The sequence below is a fragment of the Topomyia yanbarensis genome, chromosome 3, assembly GCF_030247195.1.
Source record: "Topomyia yanbarensis strain Yona2022 chromosome 3, ASM3024719v1, whole genome shotgun sequence".
NCBI lineage: Eukaryota > Metazoa > Arthropoda > Insecta > Diptera > Culicidae > Topomyia > Topomyia yanbarensis.
Genome location: NC_080672.1, coordinates 384,574,164 through 384,587,264, shown reverse-complemented (window position 1 = coordinate 384,587,264; position 13,101 = coordinate 384,574,164). Strand labels below are relative to the sequence as shown.

Sequence of the window (13,101 nt, the reverse complement as noted above, 5' to 3'; positions counted from 1 at the left end):
TGCGGTGAGGATGTTTTTCTCGCTAAAAGGTATTTGGCGGGATTGTGTTTCATTTATGTGGTATTCAGAAAGATGGTCTCGGTTTTATAGATACTGATTGCGATGGTGATGAGAAATAAGTGTATAGTTGAGACCTGCAATCCTTTTTGGGGCTAATGTTTTATAAATTTACCACACGTGCATGTATGAAGAAGCAGAGCTGTCGAGCTGTGGTCTGAACGAAAACATTTTAATCTAACAAAGCGACCCTCATGTGTACAATATTAGTGATTGTCAGGTTACCTTCCTCAATCTAAACCCGAAGTTTTACTTGATACTTGATACTTGATGGGCAACAATTCGCTTCGTTGAATCTACGCCGAGTGAAGAATTCTCCTTCACTGGACCCGGTCCTGGGCCAATCTCTTCCAGTCACCCTGCACATTGAGTGCTTTTAGGTCCTCTTCCACTGCAAACAGCCATCGTGTACGCGGCCTGCCACGGAGTCGTCGGCCTCTTACCGGTTCTCTACTGAATATTATCTTCGCCTATCGTTCTTTCGGCATTCGTGCCACATGACCAGCCCACCGCAGCCTGTCGTTTTTTATTAGCTTGACAATATCCACTCCTTCATATAGTTGGTATAACTCGTGATTCATGCGACGCCGCCAAATGCCATTTTCTTCTTCACCTCTAAGAATTGTTCGCAGCACCTTACGATCGAAGACAACGAACGCTCTACACTCAACTTCCTTTAACGTTCACGTTTCATGGCCGTACAAGGCAACCGGAACTATCAATGTCTTGTACAACACGAATTTTGTCTTCGTCTGCAAACTACGGGACTTCAGCTGGCTATGAAGTCCGTAAAATGCCCTATTTGCAGCTGCAAGACGCCTTTTCACCTCGCGGGTAACATCATTATCGCACGTCACTAGAGTTCCAAGGTACAAAAATTTTTCCACTACTTCAAATTTATCACCACCTAACACCACTTCACCACCAACATCACTATTGGACCCACGTATTCTTCCAGCTATCATGTACTTCGTCTTGCTGGTGTTGATTGTGAGACCAATTCTTGCTGTCTCCCTTTTAAAAGGCACGAATGTCTCTTCAACGGCTCGGCGGTCGATTTCAATGATATCAAGATCGTCCGCAAATCCTAAGAGCATATGCGACTGAGTGACGATGGTACCGTTCCTTTGCACGCCTGCTCTCCTGATGGCACCTTCAAGGGCAATGTTGAACAGCAAGTTTGACAGCGCATCACCCTATTTCAATCCGTCTAAGGTTACGAAGGACGTCGAAATCTCATCCGTAACCCGAACACTTGATTTCGATACATCCAGCGTTGCACGAATCAGCCTAATCAGTTTCGTCGGAAAGCCATGTTCTACCATTATCTGCCATTACTCGTTTCTTCTCACTGAATCGTACGCCGCTTTGAAATCAATCAACAGATGGTGTGTCTGCAAGTTGTATTCCCGGAATTTATCTAGGATCTGTCGCAGCGTAAACATTTGATCCGTTGTTTATCGGCCTTCACGAAAACCACCTTGGTATTCGCCGACGAAAGACTCCTCCAACGGCCTCAATTTGTTGAACAGAATACGTGACATAATTTTGTACGCCGAATTGAGGAGCGATATTCCTCGATAATTGGCGCACTCCAGTCTGTGTCCCTTTTTGTATATACGACAAATGAGGCCCTCTAGTCAGTCAGCATGTAGTACTTCTTCTTCTTCCTATACCTTTAAAAAAGTGAAGTATTTCGTGCAGCTGCTCACTACCGTGTTTGAAAAGTTCAACCGGGAGTTCGTCCTTTCCAGCAGCCTTACAGTTTTACAGCTCTTTGATTGCCTTTTTCACCTCTTCTAGCGTCGGAGGCTCCACAGCTTGTCCGTAGATCTCAGAAGGAAAGGGAAGGAATGTTAGTCCGATACTTGCTGTTGCTAGAGGCCGTGTATACTACTGCGCACTCCACAAGTATCACGGGAGGAGGATATTTGCTAGTAAGTATAGAAGCTAGATTCTACTTCTTCATAGCCAAAGACCGGAGAGGTGACTCCACTATCTGAACTAGATATCGATCCATCAACTCATGGACGGGTTTACTTCGCTTCCGAAGGAAGACGTGACCACAGATTTTTTTCACCTCACAAAAATCTCAACGACCTCGGCTGGGATTGAACCCAGACCAACTGGAATGAGTGACGGTAACGACCACCACTCCACCATCGGCGCCATCCAGAGCTTAAAGGCTGGAAAATTTAAAGATGAAAAATCCGAAACCCAAACCTGAGTTGACAATAAAATAAAACTCCGCTCCAAATCCAAAATCTGCATAAATTTCTATATATTGCGGAACAATTGCTGAAGACTGTTCATATATTTTGATTTTATTCAATACTATACTAAGTGACAATGACCTCAATTCGCCGCGCGTCGGTCCTATAGCAGGCTACAATGTGATTTACTGAAGTGTTGATTTTGCATTTAAATATATCAATCCTGTTTTTAAAAATTTCCGAACGACTTATACTTTTTCGACATCATTGACGTTTTTATCTCGAAGGGAACTTAGAAGCATTCAAGAAAGCTTTCCTGTGGTACTTAACCAAAAAAGTTCGAATTTTACACTTAACGTAATATGCTCTTGTGTCTTACACATTCAGTCGTGAAATTGTGTTCTGGAACCACAGTAATAGAAAAACGTGTAGTTGCTTTTAAGTGCGTTACTTTAAATTTATTCATGATTTAGATCGCTCGCTAACAGGGCCGCCAAGAGGGGGGAAGGACGGGGTATTTCCCCCGGGCCCGGAGCTCTGATATTTTTCCGCATAGTGCTACGAGTTACATAAGAAAGAAAACAGTAGAAATTTGTAAAAAAGCGGAATTTTTCGTGAAAAATGGAAATTTTTATTTAAAATTAATAAAAAATCCCCTAGTTGAAAATTTATCTCAAGAACGTAGGGGTTAGGTATTTTTTACAAAGAATGTTTATGCAAAGTTTGAAAGAAATCGGTTAAGTAGTTTTTGAATGGCAGGTAACCGAGATGTTTGTCGATATTTTTGCATAGAAAAATTACAGCATGTTATTGAAATGATAGGGGGACCCGGGGTATTAAGATAGTGGAGGTAATTCGGACCCCCTTGATTTCTCATTAATTTTGAGAGCTGAATTTAATTGTTTGTTTTTTGTAGAAAGAAGCTACAACGTGTTTCATGTTTTTGCCATTTTCAAAACAAAAATCATTATAATGGTAAACCCGTGAATAAATCCGCAAATAAAAGTAAAAAATTAACAGGTACGTGTTTTGGAAAGCTTGAAGCTCCAATTTAAAGGAATGAGTTTTGTTTGGGTAAAAATCCAGATACTTTCAAGCCGCTCACCACTTTTGTGCGAAATGAGTGTACGGGGCTATTCGAGCCGCCTATTCCATCAACCACTGTTCAGCAGCTTGCGGCTACGCATACCATTGCATACGCCACAGCAAAGAAAAAACATGATGCGCTAATCGACAGCTGTGACGAACCAGATTAAGTTTTTGTAACGCAATTTATTTATTTTTTGCTTCTTAAAGAGTTTCTCTAATAAATATTTCATATGTAAACATAATTTCATTGTAAAAAAAATTAAAGAAAAATGATAGTCTGAATTGCCCCGTAAGGAGGTCCGAATTACTACATTATAAAAGGATCGAAAAACGTAGAGTTTTGCAAATTGTCGTCTAGCGCTGCCTTGGAGTAGTGCAAATGAACCTTTTATGGTACCAAAAATGTCGCTGAGGTGTCAAACTACTAATTTAGACCTTAGAACCGGCAATGTTTTTCACATCTATCCACCTAAAAGGGCGAGTCCCGGGCTCCCCTACACTATAATGTTCAAAAGTTTTGATTCAATTCGCTTCACGAAAAATTCTAAAAAAAATCGCAAAAAAGTGTTTTATAACGATGAAACCCTTACTCCCCCCTTAAAGATTCTAGTGGGGAAGCACCATTGTATGTAACAGAAGTTGTTTATTTGTTTTTTATCGCGCCGGAGGCAATATTTCGAGACAACGTCACCAGTCACTTGTAATGAAAACGTTTCATCAAAGCCACTTACTATAAATCTCGCGTACTTTTTAAAATGAACCTATGTGCAAAAGAGAGCCTCTCTTTGTTCACTTTCTCTTTCCATTATCACGGCTTTACCATTAATCTTTCCAATGGTGTTCCAGTACATATTGGAAGAGAATAATTTCGACTAGCATATTGTGCAAAGAGTTAAGCAGCAAACGCAAATAAGACCGTGATATTAGCAGAAGAGAAAGTAAACAAAGAGAGGCTCTCATTTGCTTTTGTAAGCAATATATGAAATAAGAAAAGGTAAACATATAAACAAATAGTTTTTCACTCCACATTTTGTAATATTTTTTCTGCCAATAACAATGCTCCCCTTGCGAGCAAGCATGGTGGCATAGATAAAGCAGTATGTTTGTTTACTTTGCACGATAGGTAGCCGGTGACATGTTCGATAGGTAGATTTGGCTTCATTCTGTGCGAGCCTTTTCAGAGCCGTCTTAATACCACTCGGGGTCCCTGGGCACAACTGTGCTGAGGGGCCCCTATAATTGAACAAGTATAAACTGCTATAGAGTAAGATGATCTTTAGATTTCCATCACTATAGGTGACATTGTGAATGTCCAGGTACCGTCGAAAAACGGAAGATTTTGATAGATCTTAAAAAGATATTATCGAATGTGGCAAAGGGCATAACACACTATATGCGGTTGGACTTACTAGCTGCGCTATTCCCTCCCCATATACTATGATCTGACCATCATAATTGTAAGATGTTGTTTGAGGCTGAAGAGTGCCAAAAATGAGGAATGATGGATTAAGGTTCAACTGAGAACGGCTCAATAAGCGGCCATCTTGGAAAACGAATAAAGCAGGTTAAACGTCAACACTACAATGTCGATTCATTCAATATTTCAATTTACCAATAAAATTCAACTTGTTAAAAGATGTCGACTACGTGATTTACAAAAGTTACATTGATTCATACAATGTTGTTCTCAATTTCTTAGTATTCCTGATGTGATGCAGCTGGAAAAAGTTAATTACCAGCTTTACAAAAAAGCCACATTGAACAACATTTACAGTATTGAATATTGAAGCCATTGAAATCAATCGATATTATGTCGAATCTAAGCGCGCGATTCTAGGTTTAGATATTCGAATTTTTCGAATTTCGTTGCAGGAATGGAACGATTCTTTAAAATAATGTCTTTTCATGCACAAAGTTTTGTGCTTTCTTTTATAGTAAACGGTTCTGAGAGGCGAAGATAGCAAAGAAGTACATTATAAGTAATACATATTAATATTTTCACATTCAACTAAGTGGCAAGTCTAGAGTTTTGATGGTAGAGTCGAGTATAGGAAAAAAAATAAATAATAATAATTAGCCTTTTTACCTTTCGAAAGTACAAATGTTCGATACCTTCATTGTTACCTAAACAAATAAATATAGCGACACATCTAAATTACTCGAACCTATTAATATACGCAACAAAATTCATTTCAATAATTCACCACCACAACTTTTAGGAGTTTATCCATAATCGGCCTTAAAGATAAGTTTACATAAACGCAACCATCTACTAACGAAGCTCATCAAAGGCGAAAGGCAAATGTTATATTACTTAGACTGCAATATTATACAAACTCAAACATAAATGAATAAAATTCATTTCAATACCAGTCATGTAAAACAGTCGAAATGGAGAGCACATCGAATGCACGCTGCCGTGAGGAACAAATCCACGACTACCTACGGGATACGTTCCATATGACCCAGTATATTCTGATTCCTGATAAGGCGGAGTGTTGTACAAAAATAACATTATTAGTACTGTACCAGACTACCGCGGCATTGTGAAAAATGCCTAATCTGGCCGCAAAAGTATCGTGAGACCTCAAGAAGTCCAGCAGTCAATTTTAGAGGTTTTCATGTGGATTTGTACATTCACAAATACCTGATGTGATGAAGAAATGAAAATTGCCACATGCGCGGATCGCTTGCCAAACAATCATTAATTTCGACATCTTCTTCTTCCACTTTCTGTACAGCTCCCTTGTGCAGATTTTTCCACCTTGCTGGTTGCCGCTCCAGCTTGGTGCCTTTCGAGCTTATTATACGTGTTGGAGAACATTTCCATATCAACTTTTAAATAGGGCTAATAAGATTTGTAAACATACTTTTGTTTTGCTGATTTCTCTTAATTTGTTATAATTTCATCCTAGAAAACATTTGAAATTGATTCTACTAAGGGTAAAGATGATGATTCATATGTATTTTTCATGAAATTCAACTCGGCAGCGGAATAATGAGCGAAATAAGTTTGTTTACAAAAATTTCTTTAGCCCTTTAGAAGAATTAATATTGATTCCATTGTTTTTGCTCAAAATGAATTGAAACTTCAATCGAAATGTTGGATTGACGTTTGAATTGGTCCAATACCATCCTGGTCATGCAGTGTCTCGTTTTCTACCGCTACCATCACTCCGCTTGATTGTCTGATGCTCTTAAAACGTCACATGGGTTAAGGTGCAGTATGCGAATACGAGCAACTGATCCATTATTACCCACAAGTTAAAGAGTTTGAGTGCTACTATTTTTCATAATGATTCTATATTCATCCTAAGTGGGGGCTTCTAAAAGCCCGGGGCCCCTGGCCCTGGCCCAATGTGCCCATGCATAAAGACGGTACTGAGCCTTTTCATAAGTAAACTACGCCTTTGGTCTGGATTTAAGTACCAAGTCTGGGCCTGGTTCAGGTCCGGACCTGGTAAGGGGATGGGCTAGATCCAGCGACTGGTCCGGATCCGGGTATTGGTCGGGATCTTGGTCCGGGTCTGGGAACTGCTAAAATTTTTTATTTCGCTATCCAACCTACCCAGTAAAAAATCCGTAATTCCGGCTAGTTTCTGCCAATAGTTGGCAGATCCCAGCCTGAATTAGGACATGAATCCGACAGAATTCCGGTTAGTTTGACTCGATACTAATACTATAATAGAAATCCACCGAATTATTTCGTATCTACATACGAACAGAGCTAAAGTTGACCCATACTGAAAAAGTGTTTGGGTGTGTGATGCACATACATGAACAGTAGAGTGCCCAGAAAAATATTAATTTTTGAGAACGTAATCGACCCACCCTTGAGTCCCACCAGGAGTACTTGCTCCAAATTTGAAGCAAATCGGACAAGTCTAGCTACTGGACCAACGTGCCTGAATTTTTTATGGGATTTTTCGACAATTTACATGGAGAAAACCAACTAACTCGCATTTTCGCCGCTAGGTGGCACTGCATGCATCGTATTAACACTGTAAGTGAAAATAAGAAAGATCATTTACTTGCCAACAACTTTGTCGAAGACTGCTAGTGAATCCGGCTTTGTTAAAATAAGTTATTAAACTTTTAACGAAGTGATGTCTGAGTCAGTTTTGCAGGGGGCCTAGCAATGCATGGTTGTGTATCGATACTCGATTCCCACCAACTATGTATTTTTGTGAGATAATGGTTAGATTTATCTGAATAGCATGTTGAGAAGAATTATAGTACAAAATACGAGTTATGTTTTGGTTGGAAAATTTTAATTTCACTTGTGACCGCATAGAGGGCACCAACACTAACTTTTCATTGAAGTGAGATAGAATATCGAGATGTTCGGAAGTATTATTTAAAAATGCTTGTTCTACAACTTTGTGAAAAACACCTAATCTCTATCTCTTTCCGTTGAAAAGTTAGTGTTGGCGCCCTCTATGCGGTGAAATGTGGAACTAAAATTTCTAACCAAAACATGACTCGTATTACTTACTATAAATCTTCTGAACATACTATTGATCTAAACCTAACCATTATCTCACAAAAATGCTTAGTTCGTGTGAATCATGTACTGATACACAACAATGCACTGCTAGGCCCCATGCAAAACTGACTCAGACATCACTTCGTTAAAAGTTTAATAACTTCTTTTAACAAAGCCAGATTTACTAGCAGTCTTCGTCAAAGTTGTGGACAATTAAATTATTTTTCTTATTTTCACTTACTGTGATAATACGATGCATACAGTGCCACCTAGTGACGAAAATACGAACTAGTGAGTTTTTTCCATGTAAATTGTTGAAAAATCCCATACAAACTTCAGGCACGTTGGTCCGGTAGTTAGACTTGTCCGATTTGCTGCAAATTTGGAGCAAGTACTTCTGGTGGGACTAGTAATCGACTCAGGCATGGGCCTATAGGGGTCATTTTTTTCCTGCCACTTTAATGAACAGCTACTGAAATTCATCATTCCCCTGTTTACTACCTATCCGTCAATATGAGTTTAATACCGCAAAGCGCAATTGTGTGGTCTGTTACCGGACTGCAATAGAATCTTACAGAAAAGTAATAGAAATATACCCGTCGGATTTTGGGTGTAATGATGCATAACTCCCTATCTTCAGAACCGGAAAACCGATCCGAAAAAATTGATTAATTCATTAGAACCTAAATTTGAGCAAACGGTATGAGATTTCTTTCGATTTCGTCGAACTGTGGGTTATAACAAATTTGCTGTAGGCTTTTCAAGACAAGTTTTGTTATTTTTACACTCATTTATGTGATGAAAATTTATGTACACAATGGTTATAATTAGTGAAGAACAACTAACAAACGGTACATAATTAATGATCTATTATCTAGTGGAATGGTGCCTAAGCGAGTTTTTAATGAAGGGCACAGTGATGCGTTCGTATGTCCGTCCTATAAAACCCGATCAATTTCTCATTAAAGGAAAATCATGAATCATCATGGGAGCAAAGAATAATAAGAAGCGGAGTGAAACGAAGTTCTAGTTATGATTGAGATTGATTGATTCATATGTGCATAATTGAACTATTCAATCGAAACACAAAAGTACATTAGCAAAAATGAGGCCATTACTGTATTGTCCCCCAACTGCCCCATAAACGCCGCCGCCTGCAGGGAACGCAATTAATGTCAACAAACAGCCGGTAATAGTATTAGTTCGTGTTTTCCACCTAAATGCAACTTTGTTGCAGGCAAACTAATGTATCTGGTTAGGGTGATTCAATGGCTTGAACTTGTCGTAGCCCTTCTTCTAAGAGAGATAATGTCAACTTCAGGTTCGAAGGTTGATCATTTGATTCTCTAGTTTATTTATTTATTTCGCTAGTATAGTCGTATATGCCTTCGAATTTTGAGGTCATTGTACTGTTCTTACAGTATTTACGTTTCTTGAAAGATTTTTTTTGTCATAGATTCCTTTGACAAAAATCAAAGTGATAACAATTTAAGTAACATTGCAACATGACAGCAATAATTCTCGTCAAACATATGATTACGGCTTAAAAGCCAACTGTCTAAATTTTCTTTGAGAGGAAATTCCGGACAAACCGTTACTGGCTAAACACAGTTCATAGCAGTTAATGAAAGAGAACACTTTTCCCTTTTGTTTACTACCAATATCTGTGATTGGCGAGTAACGGTTTGTCCGGAATTTCCTTTCAAAGAGAATTTTGACAGTTGGCTTTTAAGCCGTAATCATATGTTTATCGAGAATTTTAGTTCAGACTTTGTTCGAGAATTAATTTCAATTTTGATTTTGATCCACCCTAGTAAGTGTTGAGAAAGGGACAATTTAAACTATTAATGAGGGTGGGTCATAATTGTGTGCTTCGGGAATTTTAACGTAAATATTTTCTAACTATTCTTCATATTGAAAAATGGAGAAAGCCATAATGACAAAAAAGGTAATATCCTCATTATTATCAAATGCATACAAAATAAATATCCTATGTAATTAAATGTAACTAGGTAAAAATAGCAATGTACAGTTAGCATTTATTATAATTTCGGTAATGAGTCCAAACTAATCTAGGTGATATTTTGAAGATTATCGGTTGACAGCTAGTGTTACGCCCTAGCGCCCCAAATATGCGAAACAGCACAGAGGATGCTCATGCTGCTTGTCGGATGAAAAGCTGTACTGTGTCGTCGTTGAGTGCCCCAAGAAAAAAGTCCCGTAACAATTACCGGTGGACACCGTCGTGATATTCCCCTGTAAATGGGCACGCGAATGAATTGTGCACCCGAAGGGAAGTATTGAACATTGCCAATAACCGGCTGCCACAATTTAACTGGCATACTAAAAGTAGCTAACTAATTAAATTCTAAAAGTGAGTCAGTTTTTCTAGCCTGCTGAATAGGCGTTCGGTTTGTACAAATAAGCAGTACACTTTTCATTTCAGCAAAAATAAAGTTCTCATTAAAGTATGATGAGTATTTTCTATTACTGGGGGCCGTTTGTTCCAGTTCGTTTGTGTTGACAATTTATACATAATACATAATAATTTGATGTCATCAATGTAACTATTGAAAAACAAAATCCCATCACTCAAAGCCAAATTAAATTGTTTTTCTACTGTAAGCATAATTTACCTGTTGAAGTGATACATGTTGTACATATGCTCCGGTGGAATCGGATACGCCCGGGGCGGTCTGCCGTACCAGGACAGAGGATGAGTCGGACCAGAACCAGCGGTATTGAGCATTGCTGGTTCTGGTTTACTTCGTGGACCCATCTCCTCCGTCGCGATGGATCCCGTTGACGGCTGAGCGGAAAAGTTATGTCGATTCTCCGAACCATACTGCACTGCCGGTGGGTAGTAGTCTCCAACCCCCGCCCCGGGATAGTAACCGATCGACGAAGGAGTGTATCTGTTGTCCTGGTAGGGAACGGCATCCATGCGACCGAAGTTCGCCGCAGAACTACTGGGATAGTTTGTGTAGTCTTCCTGGTAACTCGGTCGTAGCCCATGGTAATAGCGCGAAGGATAGGCAGCCCCATCGCCTGGGGGATATCCTTGCGAGAGGTTCATTTCAGCAGCCGGTTCGTTAGACTGCTGATTGCATTGTTCACTGTCGCGAAAACTGTCTGTAGGATCCAGTTTGACCTCAGTTTGACATTACAAACTATCGATTCATTTCAGCGGGAGCCGAAAGGCTGACACAAATACACACACTCACTCACTGTATCATTCAATGATTTTTGTTTTGTTGTTTGTTCACAATCAGACACGTTTGTATGCCACAAAGCAATATTTTTTTGCTATCGAATAATTGAAACACTACACCTTATTCTCCGATTACTCTCTCACTGTAACGAATGACAAGAACAATTTTGCTTCACGTCCAGCGATCACCAAACCGATTATAAATTTGCTGAATCGGGCTAATTGAGGGAGACGTATCAAAAAACACTACTGATGACGTTACTGTTGCTGCTGCGTTGCAAAGTCGAGGTTTAAAATTGGCGCCATATCACAAAACACGTATGCGAACATTGAAAATAAAATTACACTACTTTCGCGTTAGAAAATAGAGTTGGGTTTCATGGAAAATTTGTGAGAAATATTTATAGGACACGTTATTGTACTTCTATCTGCTGTTGGTGGTTAACCAGTACCATAAACGACATAGTATTATAGGGGTAAGCGAGGTAAAGTGGGAAATGGTACATCCCGGGCAAACTTTTAAAGTACAATTGTCATCCGCTCCTGACATTTGATAGTTACGACCATAAGCGAATATCTTTGGTTTTCCCACGCGTGCAGAAATGTTTTTGTACTCTATGATATTTGTCAAAGTTTGCAAGTGATTTCGCAATTTCTTTGTTTTTCGAAATAAACCGATTGTAAGTAGGACTCAAAGTATTCTTCATAGCTTTCATTTCAATTATACAAATAAGTATCGCGTCATTAAAACAATGACACTCACATTTTTGGAAATTATAGTGTCGGAGTAAAGTGAAAACCTTTCACTGAAGCTAATTATCGACGTGTCCGGAGGCCCCGATGGATGTATCCGTGTTCCGAATTAATGTCACTTCGGTTTCTTGGAGATAGCTGAACCGATTTGACCAATTTTGAACACGATCAGTCGGAGCTCAGTAATTCTTAGGAAAATAAATATTTTCGGTTAGTTTCTGTGAAAAAAAGATAGCTTATTTTATTCTCTTCACTATAGGAAGTTTGAACATGAAAAAATAATTAGTTATGTTCACTTAACGGAGCTCCAAAAAAGTTGTCCGCTTTACTCCACTTACTCCGTATAATATACTAGCTAATAACCATCGCGCGTTACTGCGACTTTCAACGAAATAGGAGGAAACACAATTTGTTCCGAAGCGCCATCTGGCGGGAAGATAATCCCCAAACAAATGACACACAAACGCGCTCCGTATCAAATTCCTACTATGTATAAATTTTGACGGCAATCGCTTAAGCCGTGTGGGAGTCCTTAAATCAAATACAAACGAACATTGACTTTTATGTATAAAGATATTAAAAATAAAAGTTGCGGTTTGTATAGTACAATGTGAAGCGGTAACGAATTGTAAAATTTGCACATTTTTCCATACTGATCGGCTCCCACTGCATCAAGTTCAGGAAATTCTTTCGCCATGTACAGTGATTCCTTCCCATACGAAAGTTGGCAATGACCTAAAATATGTATGAAAATATCTTATTGATAGGCTTTGTACACAGTTTGCTCAAACAAGGTCGCCTACACAAATTTTTCATTGAAGAGAAATAGAGTATCGAGATATTTGGAAGAATTACTGGAAAATGTCTGTTCTATAACTTTGTAGAAGACACCTAATTTCTATCTCTCTCCGTTGAAAAGTGGCAAAGCTGAATTGGCATGTTCCAATAAATGATTCCTAAGCATTGACCCTATTTCATAGAGATAGTTAGATGATGAAAAGTTGGTGAGCTGAGAGCGGCGGGGTAGGGGCTTTTATACACATAACTAGAAGTAGAATTTCGAAGTGAAATATTGTCGAGTTGGTTTGTTTAGGTGAACTAAAAGATATTTGCTCAATCTCATATGCGTAGGAAGAAAAAATAATAGCGTCATATTGTATCGCCTCTACCATCACTTAGTTCAATGGTAGTAACGTCGATACTGATGTCGAGCTCCTTCCTTTTCAATGCAGTTTGATCATCTTAATCTGGCTGGACGAAGCAAGAGACCCAATTTAACAGTAATATTTACA

General features: G+C 38.9%; 1 protein-coding gene across 5 annotated transcripts in view; it reads right to left on the bottom strand.

Annotated features, from left to right (window-relative positions):
• LOC131691280 (basic helix-loop-helix ARNT-like protein 1) overlaps positions 1 to 13,101 on the bottom strand; it is a 261,600-nt gene that overhangs the window by 107,431 nt on the left and 141,068 nt on the right. For 3 of the 5 annotated variants that reach the window (XM_058977556.1, XM_058977558.1, XM_058977557.1), the window contains exon 2: positions 10,482 to 11,199. The exons of the other annotated variants lie outside the window; for them this stretch is intronic. In XM_058977556.1, the coding sequence (XP_058833539.1) occupies positions 10,482 to 10,921 (440 nt within the window). In that variant the 5' untranslated portion in view covers positions 10,922 to 11,199. The remainder of the gene's footprint in view (positions 1 to 10,481; positions 11,200 to 13,101) is intronic. 5 annotated transcript variants of the gene reach the window in all.